Source organism: Lycium ferocissimum, chromosome 2 (genome assembly GCF_029784015.1).
Source record: "Lycium ferocissimum isolate CSIRO_LF1 chromosome 2, AGI_CSIRO_Lferr_CH_V1, whole genome shotgun sequence".
Lineage (NCBI taxonomy): Eukaryota > Viridiplantae > Streptophyta > Magnoliopsida > Solanales > Solanaceae > Lycium > Lycium ferocissimum.
The window spans coordinates 34387809-34404632 of record NC_081343.1 but is presented as its reverse complement, the minus strand read 5'-3'; the positions used below and the strand labels follow the sequence as shown (position 1 = coordinate 34404632).

General features: G+C 36.0%; 1 protein-coding gene across 2 annotated transcripts; it reads left to right on the top strand.

Moving 5' to 3' along the window:
- The first annotated feature begins 412 nt into the window (after window positions 1-412).
- On the top strand, window positions 413-14925 carry LOC132035219 (nuclear cap-binding protein subunit 2-like). Of its 2 annotated transcripts, none has more exons than XM_059425513.1 (9): window positions 413-620; window positions 3605-3674; window positions 4379-4602; window positions 9935-10073; window positions 10150-10183; window positions 12935-13048; window positions 14050-14103; window positions 14221-14327; window positions 14621-14925. In XM_059425513.1, exons 2-9 carry the CDS (start codon window positions 3657-3659, stop codon window positions 14693-14695), a joined length of 765 nt encoding a protein of 254 aa, XP_059281496.1. In that variant the 5' UTR covers window positions 413-620; window positions 3605-3656; the 3' UTR covers window positions 14696-14925. The 2 variants fall into 2 exon arrangements, with proteins under 2 accessions (XP_059281496.1, XP_059281489.1); XM_059425506.1 differs by having other exon boundaries at window positions 420-620; window positions 14050-14106.
- The last annotated feature ends 1899 nt before the right edge of the window (window positions 14926-16824 follow it).

Genomic DNA, 16824 nt, shown 5'->3' with positions numbered 1-16824 from the left:
TCGGGATCCACGGACTATGAAGATTTTATCGTGCCTCTTGTTTTCATTCCTAACACATAAATTACTGACTTAACACATAAACTTTTATGCCGGATCCGGCATAAACTTGAAGGAATTATCAAAGTTATGCGGACCCGGCATACTTGTGTAAATCGCACAAGGCATAAGTATCTCTGGGCCAAAGCATAACTTTGGTAATTCCTTGACAAGTGTATGCCGTTGGGGGCATAAGCGAAATTTAAACTCGCCTTGAGAATTTTTTTTAAATTTTGATGCGCGTGTGTTCGAACCGGAACCTATGGGTTTTAAATTTGAAGAAGCAAAATTTAAAGATTTCAAATATGAGGGGCAAAATTTAAAGACCACCCCAAAAGAAGGGCACTCCGCGCAAAAAAATGATTAAGTTGGGTCAGTTAGCCCAAATAGCTAATTTAAATTAGAGCCCATTAGTGATTATTGGTAAGCCCAACCTCCTCAAGTCCAATTTGCTGCCATTTCTTAACCCTTTCAGTCGAGTCGAGGTTGTCCGGCTTCTGCCAGGTTCTCCGTCTGTAGCACCTTCCCGTCCGGTCCATGTTTTGGTTGAAGACTTTGTATTGAACAAAATTTCCTACTCAAAGGTCCATTCTCACTTTTCTATTCAACTTTTACTCATCTCTTTCAATTGTTTTCACTTATGGTTTATCTCTCTTTTCACCTGCCTATTTTTGTTTGTCGTAATGCTTAAATTAATTACGCTGGGCATCTTGTTGTTGTTAATGCTTAAATTAATTGCATTTTGTCATTTGGTGCTTCTATCATGTTGTGGAATTTTCTATTTATTGCTCGCATTTTAGTACTACGGGAATGAGGAAAAAAAATGGGCATACAGGATGATTTGCAAAGTAAAAGCAGTAGCCATGTGAAACCGCCCTCGTCCATATTTGACTTGGCACACCCCTTAAGGAGTAATTAATAAAATGATAAGTTTACTGTATCACCCTTTGAATATAATAAATTTAATGTTTTGGAAAATGATTACCCTTAATAATAAGTGTAAATTAGGAACTAAGTGATAAATTCTGTCTTGATTTTTCAAATTGGACAAGTAAAAGGGGACATCTATTTTTAGTAGTAAAAGTGGACGGAGGGAGTACGTGATAAGAGAGGCTTGATGATTTAATCCTAATTTTGCTCATAACACTTAGATTGTGTTCTGTTCTGTTTTCTTTTTGTTGTGGGTCTGTTTTGGTATTCCTCTTATGATATGGTATCAATCACATAAGCAAGATTTGAAGGACTATCTCCATAAACAGATTGCTAGGGCACGATGTTTGTCACTTCAGCTCGTGAACAGTAATAGGAAAATATTAGGATATATCGAACGTTAGACGAGCATAGGCACGTTTAAAATGCTTGTTTCGAATAAGAATGCGGCTACACATCTTTTTTGAGACGCTAAAAAAATAAAAGAAATTCAAGGATGCGGTTACGTACCTTGAACAATTTGTTTTAATAATCAAATTTCATTAATGCAAATCAAGATTTGTAGACAAGGTTTATTAGGTGAGATATAAACGAGCGAAGAAAGCGGTTACGCTTCTAAGTCAGTGTATGTCAAGACCAAGAATGCGGTTACACATCGTGGTTTGGACCAATGAAATTCAACAATAAAAAGTACGAGCAATTCAAGGCTTGTAAACACAATTTATCCAAAAATTAGATGAAGTTGAATATAAGTGAATAAAAGCAACCTTGCCAGAACCAAGTGACCCGGGGGTGCCTAACACTTTCCCCGATCAACAAAATTTCTTACCTAGACTTTTGTTTTCGCAGACTAATTATTCAGGAGTTAGTTTCCTCTTGATTAGGGATTCGATAAGGTTGACTTGGAACACTAAAACTCAATTCCATGTGGCAACTATGTTAAATAAATAATCCCTATTCAAAACCGTCACTCCAATTGGAAAAACGCTTTTGAATAATAAAACCTATATTGAAAAAAGGGCTGTGACAGCTGCCCCAAAATTTGGGAGCCTAAAGCACATGGTTTAGCCGCTTCACCCTGAAGCCGGCCCTGTTTATACCGATTTGTCAATGTTCTTTCTGATTTTTACAAGTTAATATGCTTTCTTGTATCTTTCCCATGTGGTGGTGGGGTTTCAAAGTCATGATGGTATATGGTATAGTAATCTTACTTTGAGTATCAGTAGTCAAGTTACTGAATATTACTATTATATATAAGAGGGAATGTGAGGACTTTTGTAGTCCTCACAATAATTTCCCAAATTTTTAAAAACTTTTTCATTAATTACTTTTATGTCCTAATTTTATTTATTTAAGTCAACTTTTTTGTTTTTTGTTTTTAAAGTCTACTTTTCAAAAGCTATCGAGTCTGGGGACTTTTGTAGTCCTTACAATAATTTATATTATATATAAGAGGGAATGTGAGGACTTTTGTAGTCCTCACAATAATTTCCCAAATTTTTAAAAACTTTTTCATTAATTACTTTTATGTCCTAATTTTATTTATTTAAGTCAATTTTTTTGTTTTTTGTTTTTAAAGTCTACTTTTCAAAAGCTATCGAGCACAGGGACTTTTGTAGTCCTTACAATAATTTTCAATTTTTTTTAAAACTTTTTAATTAATTACTTTTAGGTCCTAATCTTATTTATTTATGTCAATTTTTTTGTTTTTGTTTTTAAAGTCTACTTTTCAAAAGCTATCAAACCTCCTACCTCATTTTTCACGTTCTTTGATTTTCGATTGGTGCTCGATATCCGCATTTGAGCCCAATTAATCCGAATAATTCGCCGCATCGCGCCTATTCGGGGAGCGCTTCCTCTAAAGATTTTTTTCCATGTCCATGTTCGAACCCCTAATCCCTAATTAAGAGAGGAGCAGCTCCATCTGCTGCACAAGTTAAATTATGTATTTGTCTTAAAAGTTCATTAACTATGTATAGATTATTTATTTAGAACTAAATAACTTCAGAAAATTAGGATACATAAGTTATAATTTCATCAAAATGGAAGTTAAAATATTAAAGGAGTGGAATGAAAATTTTGCTTTTATATAACTACCCACTTGTGGGACTACAATGGGTATATGGTTGTTGTTGTTGTACACTTGTACTAACACAAATTATATTTCTTTAGTTAAAATATCTGCTTTTATATCTTGAGTTTGGGCCCGGGCTTAGCACGGGCCTCACATAACTAGTTTTTGTTAAATAAGAAAAGAAAGGAATAAAACAAATAAGGGTATAAAAAATTTGAATCTTTTGACTAACTTATGAAAAAAAGAATATGACTTCTCTTGATCAAGTTTACCGAAACACTTATCGATGTTGCGAGTTTTCAGCACCGTGGAAAAGTCATAATTCACATTTGGATATACCAGAATGTTCTGTTTATTCTTATTACCAGTTTCATTTAGAATATGCTAATTCTTTTTGAAGTATCATTTAACTCTGAATCAGTCTATCAAAATGCTGGCTGTTAAGTTGAGGCTAGTGTACTGGCGAACTTGATAACTGTTATCTTGAATGATTAATCAGTCTTTTGTCTATTTGAGTGGCGAATTGTTTTCCTGTTGTTCCTAACCCGAATTAGAATGTTGCAGTTACTAGGCGCAAAAGATACTAAGTGGGAGATATCCTTGGGAGCAGAACGTAATGGCTTCTCTGTTCAAGGTAATATGAATGCCACAGTGTCCTTTGATTTTTCATGTATCTTTTGTTCAATAATCAATTTGTCCATTGATTTAATGTTTTTAAGTTATGTCTATCTTTGTGTTTTCGTGGATTGTACTTATGCGTGAAGGGATCTTCTCACAACCTTTGGAGGAGTATATAAAAAACATGTTATAACTTTGTACACGATGCTTTAATCTGTGTATAGCTGCTTATCCGAGGAGCTAACAACTTTTTTTCCTAAACTTTTTCTATTATGAAGGGGGTTGGGGAAGGGGGCAGTAAGAATCGAACACATACCTATTGCAGGGAGACTTGAACAGGTATCACTAGGCTGTAAGCCTTGGTATTATGAGTAACTAACAACTCAGTCAGGGTTTGCTGATTTAACTCAAAAGTTCATTGTTTAGGAAGCAAGATACATCTATGACTTTCCATACTCGTGTGCAATGTTAGTAAAGTGCAGCAATTAAGTCTCCTGCATCTCCATTGGCATTTCATGAAATTTTCACGTAAAGAGATTGTGGTGTGCTATATCCTTTCTTAATCTAGATTTTATTTTCTTTTGGCTATCTTTTTAACCTTTTTTCTGCTGTTTTATTTGCATCCCTATGTGCTGAAATCTTCTTACATGCTTTCGTAATCTAGGTTTTACTTGCTTTTAACTATCTTTTTAACATTTTCTTGGCTGTTTTTTCTCTTAGGATTTAGCCAAGATTTCAGCATATAGGGACAGAAGGTTTCCAGGATCACAAGAAGAATTTGAAGATGCTTTGTTAAAGTCGACAACTGTGTATGTGGGGAACATGTCTTTCTACACAACAGAGGAGCAAGTATATGAGCTATTCTCTCGTGCTGGAGAGATTAAAAAGATAGTGATGGGATTGGATAAGAATTCCAAAACTCCTTGTGGATTCAGCTTTATAATGTATGGCCTGAGCTTGCTTTCAGTCTCCAATTTCTTCCATTTTGTGTTGCTAACTTTCAACCGTAGAATTTCCTCACCAATTATGGTACACCTGCTCCAGCTTAACTAGTTCCCTCTAGTTCTAATTTTGTCTCCTGTTTCAGTAAGGATTTCATATTATGTATTTTTCATTTGTTCATGCCACCTGATGAAATTAAGAATCATGTCCGCCATTTCTATTGCTACAGGATATCGATCAACTGTTACCTGCTGTGTCTTCATATTTAGATGGCACAACTTACAATCCTGAGGGTTAAGACAAGGAACTTAAGAAGTATTCTGAAGATTAGTAAAGAAGCTGATACCACAGTCATTATCTGTTCAGTATATAGTGTTTAGAATAACATGTTCACCTAGCATGTTGTATGCAATCTGAATCCATTAGATGCAATCAAGACCACGTATGTTTTCCAAGTGAGGACAAGATAGTTGGTAGAGGCAAGGGGTCAATATAATTTCATTTTGTTTTTCATTTTTTTTGTGGACATAGGCAGAAGGCAAGACAGATGTCTGCTGAAAATAGTGGATTAACCTTGTTTTTTACATGAAGGTGAACGTTAGTTCCAGTTGTTCTTTGGTGCAAAGGCACTGTATGAATAGAAGATCCGACATACAGGGTTCAAATTGAGAGGTGCTTTTTAAAAAAAATATGTGGATGATACGGAGGTGGCTTGAGATTGAACGATGGAGCTAGATGTATGAGGATCAGTTAAATTTAAAAGAAGTGGTAGGAGTGGAAGAACACATTGCATTGAGCTGCCTAATTCTAAAGTCGAATGTTCTTAGGGCATGTGAAATGAAAGTACAGGAGGCAAGATTATCATATGTTGAGCTTCTCAAGGATTTGATTCGTACTGCTGGAGAAGTGGCAGTTGGCTATTGAGAGTAGAGAAGGCTATAGCGGAGTCTACCGAAGTCAGATATGGGTATTTGTATCTCTTGATAACTTGGATATCCTAAAAGAAAAAAATGGGAAGACTTTATCAAAAACAAAAGAAGGAAAAAAGGGAAGAAGATTGGGACCTGGATGAGAAAATGGAAGGGATATGCGGGAGAAAAAGAAAAGAGAGGAGAGGAGAGATGGGAAGCAGTATTTATTATTACTTTTGCATCAATTTGGAGAAAAATGAAAGGTGTGACTGTTATCTGAAACAAATCTCCTGTTACATAGTTATTTTGTTCGTAATCCTGAGGTCCTTCTTGGTATTACAAGACAGTGCGCTAAATGGGGTTGCAATTCTCCATGTTTTTTTTTTTGATTATGTAAGTGTTTTATAATCACAAAGGCATCAAGGGGATGCATAGTTACAAAAGAGGAGGAAATAGCAGCTCATACAAAGATAACAAAAAACCTATCATAAGTCTAGAGAGCTGACAAATCCAAGAATCTATCATAAGACTAAGGAGCTAATAAAATCCAAAAAGGAGTCTGGGTTATATGCAGGGGTAAAATTAATCCAGCTAAAAAGAGTAGTCAGGCATCTGGCCTTGAGATTTGAGCTGGCAGTTACAATACCATGAAAACATCTTTGGTTCCTTTCCAACCATAAGCACCACAAAATGCAAGCAGGGACCATAGACCAGATTCTTCTGATGGCCTTCCGAACTTTCCAAGAACTCCAACAGACAAAGACTTCCCTGACAGTGTGAGGTATAACCCATTGCAAACCAAACAAAGTAAGGAACATATTCCACACATCTGTAGCAACTGGACAGTGTAAGAATAGGTGGTTAATGGTTTCAGAGGTGCAATGGCACATGTAACATCTATTAGCGAGATGAAATTTCCTTTTCATGAGGTTGTCCAGAGTTAAACAAGCCCTTTTAGAGCGACCCAGCAGAAACAGGAGACTTTAGGCGGTAAATTGATTTTCCAAATGAGCTTCCAAGGCCATTGATCAATCAGGTCCTTGTTGGAGGTCAGAAGTAGGTAGCCTTCTTTGACAGAATAAGAACCGTCCTTGTTACTGCCCCACTTAAGTCTGTCATTTCTCTGAGTGAGAACTGGACTGTTCTGTAGACACCCAATCAATGCTATCATGTCCTCTATTTCCCAGTCATTTAGGTGTCTCCTTAGGTGCAAATTCCATGAGTTGTCCTCCCAGTTCTGAGCAATTGTTGAATCTGGGTTAGTTGTTATAGGGAACAGCCTGGGAAAAGCATCCTTAAGAGTAATAGAGCCAAGCCATTTGTCTTTCCAGAATAGAAGATGAGCCCCATTTCCCACTTGGAAGGAAGTGTTGAGAAAGAATTCGTCCCACAATCTCTGATATCTTTCCATAAACCAGTTCCATAAGGAGTTAAGATTGGGTTGGAGCACCAATGGCTAGTGCTACCATATTTAGCTTGGATAATCTCCTTCCAAAGGCCAGCATCATCTTGGTTAAACCGCCAGTGCCACTTCATTAACATACATTTGTTGTGTAATGCTAAATCCTTTATACCAAGACCACCTAGATGTTTTGGAAGAGTTACTTTGTCCCACTCGACTAGATGATACTTGTGATTTTCGCTATTACCTTCCCATAAAAAAGTCCTCCTTAGTTTGTCAAGTTGATATTGAACCTCTGATGGTATTGGGAACAGAGACATGAAGTAAGTAGGAATACTATCCAAGACACTATTGATGAGTGTTACTCTGCCACCAAAAGATAGGTACTGTTGTTGCCAAGAGGCCAATCTTTTCTCAAACTTTTCGATGACCACATTCCAAATCTCCATTGATCTGTGACTAGCTCCCAAGGGGAGTCCTAGATATGTGGTGGGGAAAGTGCCAGTGCTACAATACATGATGCTGGCCAGAAACTCTAAATCTGGAACCATATTAACAGGGTAGATAATGCTTTTAATCATGTTAATGTGAAGCCCTGATAAGGCTTCAAAGATCATAAGGGTGAGGTTGAGATACCTCACTTGAGACTCCTCAGCACCACAAAAAATAAGGGTGTCATCAGCAAAGAGAAGATGAGAAACAGGAACGGTAAGACCAGGCCTGTTACCCACTTCAAAACCACCAATCCACTGCAATTGCTTTGCCTTTTCCAGCATGTTACTGAGACCCTCCATGGCCAAAATGAAGAGAAAGGGAGATAGGGGGTCACCTTGCCTTATCCCTCTCTTGGGGGAGAAGAACCCTACAGGACTTCTGTTGACCAGAACAGAAAATTTAACTGTAGAAAAGCTGTATTTAATCCATTTGATCCATTTCTCACCAAACCCCATTTGCCTTAGAATAGAAGTGAGATACTGCCAGTTGAGTTTGTCAAAAGCCTTCTCTATATCCAACTTGAATAAGAGACCAGGGGCATCACTTTTTTGTCTCCAATCCAAGACTTCATTTGCTATAAGAGCTGCATCAGTGATCTGTCTGCCTCTTATAAAAGCATTTTGATAACCTGAGACCAATCTCCCAATCACTTTTTTCAATCTTTCAGTCAGCACCTTTGCCACCAACTTGTAGACACTACCAATAAGACTGATAGGCCTAAAGTCTTTAAGTTCTATAGCACCTTTCTTTTTAGGGATAAGGGCAATAAAAGAAGCATTGAAGGATTTTACCATGTGGCAATTGCTGTGAAAATGATGAAAAGTTCCCATAAGGTCCTGTTTAATAGTGTCCCAGCAGTTCTGATAGAAGGCCATTGTGAAGCCATCTGGTCCGGGGCTCTTGTCAGGGGCACAAGAGTTTAAAGCACTCAACACTTCCTCTTCTTCAAAAGGTTGTTCAAGAGCATCCCTATCGTCTTGGTTCAGACAACCCAAGCCTTCAAAGGTTGCTGAAGGCCTCCAAGCTTCATCCTCAGCATACAACTGCTGATAGAAGTCAAGAATAGCATCTTTTACTTGCACTTTGTCATCAATGATGTTGTCCCCCACCTTCAACCTATCAATACAGTTGTAACTTCTATGAGAGTTGGCAGCTCTTTGGAAGTATTTAGTATTTCTATCCCCTTCTTTCAACCACAGGCATCTTGATTTCTGTCTCCAATTCTCCATGTTTTCGCCACTTTGAACTGAAAAGGAAACTTCGCTCCTGCTTGATAGAACAATAAGAGAATTTCCCTCATATTCTTATCTTTTTTCCTTCTTTCAAGTCCAGGGGTTGGCTTAACTTTGTTTGTCTAACAGGTATCACAACAAAAAGTTGGAGTATTTTGGCTGGGGTGTCTTTGATGTTATCTGCTTGTTTCACTCCTTTGTTACCCATGTGTCACCTTCTTAATGATGGAAAACAAGATCATTAACAAGGAAAGAGGAGAATACTTGCTTGAAAATCAGAGTAAAATAGATTCCTTGCAAAAACGAATCACCAAATTAAGATTTCACTAAGTGAAAGTAGATCTCTGTTCTTGCCTGAAAAGCTCAAAGTTTGGTACTAATAATGTATTTGCAACTTCATGTCATCCATGTATCATCACTATTCGTCCAGAAGCAATTATATAGTTCTTTGATGACTTGCCGAAAATATTTGCTAATGTTTCAAGAGAAACTTTTATAGGTTCCTTATAAATAAAAAGAAAACTTTGTATAGCTTATGGCGTTTGTTTAGGTTAGCTTATGGTGTTTGTTTAGGTTGTGTTTCTTTTGGATGCACGGGTGGTAGTGGTGGTGGGTGGATTTGTATTTGGGAAGTGTATCTGTTTCTTAGCAATCTCTGTCTTGTTGTCCCCTTCCAAGCTTGTCAAAATTTGCTACTTTTAGATCTGCTGTCAGTTTAATTGACCTGGGTTGACGCTTAGAAAGTTTAAGAACAAATGTTTGGATGTGTATTATATTATATTAGGTTTGATGGGAAGGAGTTTAAATAATATTTTGAACTGCAAAAAGGAGAGAAGTTAGTTGAAATGAGGTCAGATGATTTAATAGCTTATATGTATGTCAGAGTTAAAAATTGACATTAGGAAAGACGTGAACTTTTGGATGTGTCCACATAAATATAGGTCAATATAAATGGAATGGAAGGAGTGCATCACAAGCTTGTCTCTTTGGAGCTTCCACTGTTGTTGCAGTAAGAAGCTATAACCTATTTGCTCATTATTTTTTCTTTTTTGATCAAATGAATTCTTTCTATATATACCAATATGATATTAGGTGTATGTTGTAGTTTTTTTTTTTTTTTTTTGGATGAAGGTGTATGTTGTAGTTTGTTACATCTATATCTTTAAGTTTATCTCCCATTAGGCCATTACCCCTCCCCTGTACAAGCCAAAAAAAAAAAAAAAGCCAAAGAAGAAAACAAAAGAAGGTGAGGAGAACATCATTTGCAGCGGTGTAACTGCAAAATTATTTTCAGGTACTACTCTAGAGACGACGCTGAAGACTCTGTCAAATATATCAGTGGAACGATTCTTGATGATCGCCCTATTCGTGTTGATTTTGATTGGGGATTTCAAGAAGGTAGGCAATGGGGCCGTGGTAGGAGTGGTGGACAGGTAATCTCCTCAGTGACTCATCCTTTTATCTGGAGATTCTACTAGCATTTGATCTGATTTACATCTTTCTTCCCAGGTACGCGATGAATATCGTACCGACTATGATCCAGATATCCTTTTCTTCTATCGATAAGCATGTAATAACAATTTTCGTTCAACTTCTTTAGGTTTTTTTTTTTTAAAAAAATAAAATAAAAAATTTGTAGCTATTTTCTTAATTTTTTTTTAATTTCAGATAAAAATGTTTTGGTCCTATCATGCACTGATGAATATTCTGGAATTGAACAAAACAGACATGGAACTTCTAGGAAAAAGCTAGTCGAAGTTAATTTATTGTATGCAGAAGGATGTCAAACTGAGTACTCTTAGCTAATTTGTTTAGGAAAATGTCTTTTCTGATGATCAATGAATAAGCAGGGAAGTATATGTAAAAAGTCTGTTAAAACTTGGCATACTATCGTCATGTATGCCAGTATGGTTTAAGTAGATTGAGAAAAAAAAGGATATAGTTTAATGAAAAAAGGATGTAGTTTAATGGATTTACTTGTTCTAATATTATGTACATATGTGGTGTGTGTGATCAGTGTTTTAAAAAGCGTTTTCGGGGGAGCCTCGGGGCGGGGTGTATCAAAAATATCCCGGGGCGATGGTTCGAGGCGAAAGTCTGTCTGGGCGTTTGGGGCGAGTTTTTTTTGTTGGGGCGTGTAGGGGCGTAAGCTCAGGAAACTTCTTCAAATTTAAAAAAAAATTGTTAAATAAGTCCTCTATATAATGCCCAAATTCTCAAAAGTCAACTAGTAATTACTCAAATATTTTAAAAAGGAACCGAAACATTAAATTTAAAAGTCAAGACCTTTTTTTATTGCTAGAATGCCTAATATATGTTCTTTTTCAATTATTTATCTTGTCTTTTACTATCTCAAAAAAGTAACGAGCAGTCACTTGTGCTTGTAAGTAGCGTATAATAGATTGTTCTGATTAGTTTTATTGTGGGGATGGAGCATATATTTATAGTTTTCTTCAAATTTTTACGCTATTTTACCTATTTAAAAGTATTTATTATAATTATTTCCTTTTATGAAATACTAAAAATTAAAGTCCCATGAGGCTTACTTACACCCCGTGCCTCGGGGCTTACGCCTCGCTGAGGCAGACGTAAAACGCCTCGCCTTACGCCCCTGCCTTTTGAAACACTGTGTGTGACTTGTCTATTTGGCAGTTGTAACTAAAGTGGTACTTAACTAGCTAATATGTTCAACTGTGTACATTATTCCTCTATACACAATAATGCTTGAGGTTTAGGTTATACTTTGTTGATGCAACATTATAGGTTACTCAAATGCCTTCTTAAGAAATATCTCTATAGTACTTGATCGAGGTACGGAGAGAGTACATCTCTATAGCATTTTTTTCAGCAAGCACTTACCTTATACGTAGCTGCTTGGGGTATCAAAAGGCTGGTGTTTCAGCTATTGTCTATTTGGCAGTTGTAACTAAAGTGGTACTTAACTAGCTAATATGTTCAACTGCGTACATTATTCCTCTATATACTATAATGCTTGAGGTTTAGGTTGTACTTTGTTGATGCAACATTATAGGTTACTCAAATGCCTCCTTAAGAAGTATCTCTGTAGTACTTGATCGAGATCAAGATCTAGGGAGGGAAAGAGTACATCTCTATAGCATTTTTTCAGTAAGCACTTACCCTACACGTAGCTGCTTGGGGCATCAAAAGGCTGGTGCTTCAGCTATTGTCTATTTGGCAGTTGTAACTAAAGTGGTACTTAACTAGCTAATATGTTCAACCGCGTACATTATTCCTCTATACACAATAATGCTTGAGGTTTAGGTTATACTTTGTTGATGCAACATTATAGGTTACTCAAATGGCTTCTTAAGAAATATCTCTATAGTACTTGATCGAGATCAAGATCGAGGGAGGGAGAGAGTACATCTCTATAGCATTTTTTCAGTAAGCACTTACCCTACATGTAGCTGCTTGGGGCATCAAAAGGCTGGTGCTTCAGCTGTTGCCATATCCCTCTGCATAAAGCAAGTCACTTTTGTGATCTTAAGATTCTGTAGCATTGTTTCTCAAGGTGTTAGTGACCCTGATGTGTTTTGCTTTGACTGAATGAGCCAGAGTATCAAATCTTTTGTTTTTATGACGCTGGTTTCTGGCCAGCTTGTGCGTACCTCGACTATTTCACCGGGTACCTGCTACCTCCCGCCAGCATAAGTACATAGTAACTCTGCCCACCAAGGCTTAGGCAAGAAGCGCTATCACAAATATGTTTCAAAAGCTTTAGTTTTCAGCAGTCTTATCCTATGGTTTTAGCATAATCGACATGATGAAGAAGGGGAAATTTCATCTGGTAGCCAATGTGATTTGCAAGCTTAACAGGGCAATGCTTTTCTTTGTTAGTTATTTTACAAGGAAATATTTTGAAGTAGATCTTCCTTTATTCTTTTGTCATGAATCAGAACTTCTACGATGTAAGTATATGTTACTGAATCAAGGATAGGAAAGGTGGTTGACATTGTTTACATGGATTCCTAATATATGCTTTTTAAGATTTGTTGTTGAACCCAACTTATTAAAGAAAAGAATATGGTTTAACCCATGAAAATGTGCACAAAAATGTTTTACTTTTATGGTCAATCAATTTAGGAAGTTTTCATGACCTTATCGGACGATTGGTTGAAACTCTAGCGTGATAGTTCAGGCAACTAGAACAATGCTATTTTTGCATTTGTTCACCCTGAAAATGTCAACAGGGTTTAAGACATTGTTCTTTCATTTCTTTCTTCATTATATTTAAGAATGTAGGACTATCTTTTAATTCCTTAACTAGTTATACGTCGAGGTGGTTATGGAAAATTGGTTCAAAAGGAATTGGAAGCACAAAGGCAGCTAGTGGATTATGGTACAGGATCATTGGGCGCGTACCCACCAGTTATGCCACCACCTAACTGTAAGTTTGACTCCTCCTAACTTTGTAATTAGTTTTTTCTTCGATAATATTGACTCCTTCTTGCGTCTTGGCAAAGAGCTTCTTTCTCTCAATTGTTATTTGATAATATTTGAAGTGTAGAATGTAAAGAATGCAAATATTTTTCTTCTTCCTTTTTTGTTTTTTAAAATAAGGAAATATTTTGATTAAGCAGTCAACTTGAAGTGCCTTGTTACTGCAGATTTAGATTTTACTACTACAGGACTTGTGTGTGCTTCAATGTGGTGAGGGCTTGCTTTTGATTTTAGCCGCGGGGGTTAACTGTCTCCTATAAGTAAAACTAGTGTTTATTAGTACAAAGTTGGTTCATGGTGAAGTTTAGTTCTTCTGAGTGCTCGTGTCAATGTTGATGGTGAAGTTCTTATCGTACACCTCACTGGTTCTAATATATCTGCCTTTCATTTAATGAGTTATATCTATAGCTGTCAGAGGAATGGTGGTTTTTACATAAAATACTGAACCTGTTAAGTACGATGTCTTACATTCTGAATGCTTTCTTAGTAAATCAAACGTGTACGGTGAAAAGAATTGTATAAGTTTGAGCATATGGATAGATCTGGTTGTTAATGATCTGGGTTTTGTTCCAGTTCTAAATTTTGAGCTGGCCCCCATAATTAGTCTGGTTGCTTTTTCAAAATTATTGCTGTGAGTTTTCATTATTCTAGTATAAAATCAGATTTAAACTTGAGATTCCTCTAACAAGAGAAAAGGGAAAAGGAAGAGATTGAACCAACCACTTTAGGATTTCAAATTAAGCTTGGAATAGTTGATTCACTCGAGCCTTCAAGCTCCACTGAGTTTTTCTTGCACTTCCAATAACTTCACTATCATCTGAGTGAGTTTATCTGCGGTGCTAAAACTGTAGGTTTTGCAATATAATGTAATATTATAAAAAATGTGGTACACTTGTTATAGACCTTACACTATATCTATGTCATTGACTGATACAAGAAATGCTGCAGATGGTAGACATAGTGGAAACCATGGTCATGGAGGCTCGTATCGACATGGTAGAGGTGGTATGTTCTTCAAAGCTTTTGATTCAGTTCTAATGCTCTACAACATTGTATGTTCTATCTTTGTTTCACTAGACCACATTTAACAAATAACTCTCTATCTTATGTGGAAAATAGACTATCATCGCAAGCGACACAGGGAAGATGACCACCGTAGGTCAGATTATCCAAAGAGGAGTTATGACCGCGAATCTCGGAGAACATCTGATCATGAATCCAGACCGGTAATTCTTTTATACCTTACCCATCATTTCTTTTTACTGCCAGTGTGTCCTCTTCCACCTTTTCATATGTACTATGTGCTTAAATACTTGGGAGTTAGGAGTTCCCCTTCTACTAAAATCAGCAATTAGAAATAGGATATTATTATTATTGACCACCAGGCCGTAGTTTGTATGGATGTCAAAGAAGCAGGTTCCCTAATTTTAGCTTGTGATTTTAATGACATAGGGGGTTGAGCTGCAAATCCTTTTATCTCTTTTTTGTTTTAGTGAAAGTTGTTGCAATCTTTTGGCAGGAGAAGAATCCACGTTTCCGTGAGAGTGGTGATTCTGATGAAGACGATGATGATGATAGGAAGCGGCGTACCTAGTTCTTTTATTTCTAGATGTAGATTGCTGTGTGTTACTTTAAAAGAGAGTCCAAGACCTGCTTTTTCTCGCTCTCATCAACTTCCTTTGTTGCTCGTGCTTACACAATTAAAATGTTGTACATTAGGAACTACCTTCAAACGTATTTGCACCTAAGGAGTAACGGTTGGGATCCATTGTTAACCGTTTCTAATTAAGTATAAAATGAACTACAATCTACCTTTTAATATCACTTCATTGGAAACTTGGATGAGTCCATGGAGATTTCATGTTGTTTCTTTAAAGTTGTGTAGTTTGACTATGAAAATCAAAAGCCAATGCTTAGCATTTCTACATGTTTAGATTTGGTGTTAGCAGGTTCTATAACAAAAGAATTTTAAAGAGATCTTTTTCCTTGCTTTTAATCTTCTATAGTCGGAAGTTTCTTCGTTGCTCTTGGTACAATGTACAACGCAGAGTTAAATTCAGGACTAGTTTATGGGTTCCTGCAATGATATCTAATTAATATACAATGATAATTGGATTAAGAGTCAACTATTTGTAGATATTAAGTGAATTTTTTAATATATATACATGATCTGGACCAAAATTACTGGGTTCACGGGAAGTCGCCCCTGGTAAAATGGATAAGAATTTGCCCTGCCTCCTTTGCTTGCTTTTTGCCGTCAATTGCTACTTGGTGATTACTCAAGTCAACCGGCTGATTAATCAACAAAAAAGATCTAATGACATTACAATGCAAGAAAATTATTGAACACTAAATTGATGTGAATCTGTACAATGTGTTTGGAAGCATGTTTCTCTACCAAGGTGATTTTAAAAATTGTAAATGAATTTATTTTGTATGTTAAGATTGTTGTCATGCAATAATGGCTGGAGTATGCTCGTCTGTATGACATTTTGCGTTGATCAACTAGCATATATGTGTTTTCCAGGAAAATTATTTCAGCCTCATACTGAGAATAAAAGTTAAACTTTGCATTTGATATGCTTCTTTATATTATATTCGTATCTATTATCTCTTTACAACAAGAATAACGATGCTGTCACAGATTCAGTTGTCTTAAGACAATTAGTTGAGAAGTTATAACAAATAGGAATGTATAATCTCACAAAAGAATCATGTCCTTAATATGAAATGGTCATTACTATTGGCGAAGATCCAACTGAGAAGATACAAATGATGTCATTGATATTAAAGAAAATTAAAAAATTTGTGCTGACTGAGAATCGGAGATAGATAATTCTTTCAGGGTGAATTTTTCAACTTGTGTAGTGGACAAGAACAAATGACAATCGTCAATGTTTATGTCTGAACTTCGAATCTTTCAATTGTATCAAGTTCATATGTGAAATGAGAGTTTAATTAAATTCTCGAAACCCAAATTTCAAACCTTAAAGTTAAAATCTCAAAATCCTTTATCAAATTATAAATTAAAACAAATTACTCCATAAAACATTTCAGCAGAGAAGTAACACCAAACATATCAAGAACAAAAGAAGAGAAGAAAATATCAACCAGTAGATGAAGTAGGAGAATAAAAACAAAAATTAACGAATAATGAAGAACTTGAGCACAAATGAAGAAAAATGCGACTAGTATTGAAAATGGAAAGACACGTTAAGTATACCTTTTGAAGATAGTGTATGTACGCGCACACCGTTTTACCTTTGATCGTCTAAAGAACTTACACTTATTATATAGTCAAACTAGTGTGATGCCTTTTATTGAAGATATAATCTTCACTAATAAATTATATTTATAGGCGCCTCATATTTGAGAGGTAAGAGATAAATTTCTTACTTCCTAGGTAAAGTAGATACGAATGAATGGTTAACATTTCTCATCTTCTAAATAGAGTACATAATTAAGTATAAATGTTATTTTTGTATTTTATCATTTGGTGTCTTAAATAGAAGGATGATGATCCAAGAAGGTGATTGAATTATATGTTGGAGGTGGTGATGAGATTCACTGTAATGCAAACACCTCTTATGCTAAAGTGTCAATAACCTGGAGATTTGTATTTCTGTTGAATGAGGCTTTACAAGTCTGAGTGAAGTAAATTATTAAAACTTATGATCAAAATTAATCTGGATGACAGGATAAATTTATTTGGTGTCCTTTTTA

What these genes read in the sequence shown, in the direction of transcription:
- LOC132035219 (XM_059425506.1), top strand. An exon ending in AGTTATGCCACCACCTAACT is followed by an intron (nt 13,049 to 14,049) that starts GTAAGTTTGACT and finishes GAAATGCTGCAG; the next exon opens with ATGGTAGACATAGTGGAAAC. An exon ending in GTATCGACATGGTAGAGGTG is followed by an intron (nt 14,107 to 14,220) that starts GTATGTTCTTCA and finishes TGTGGAAAATAG; the next exon opens with ACTATCATCGCAAGCGACAC.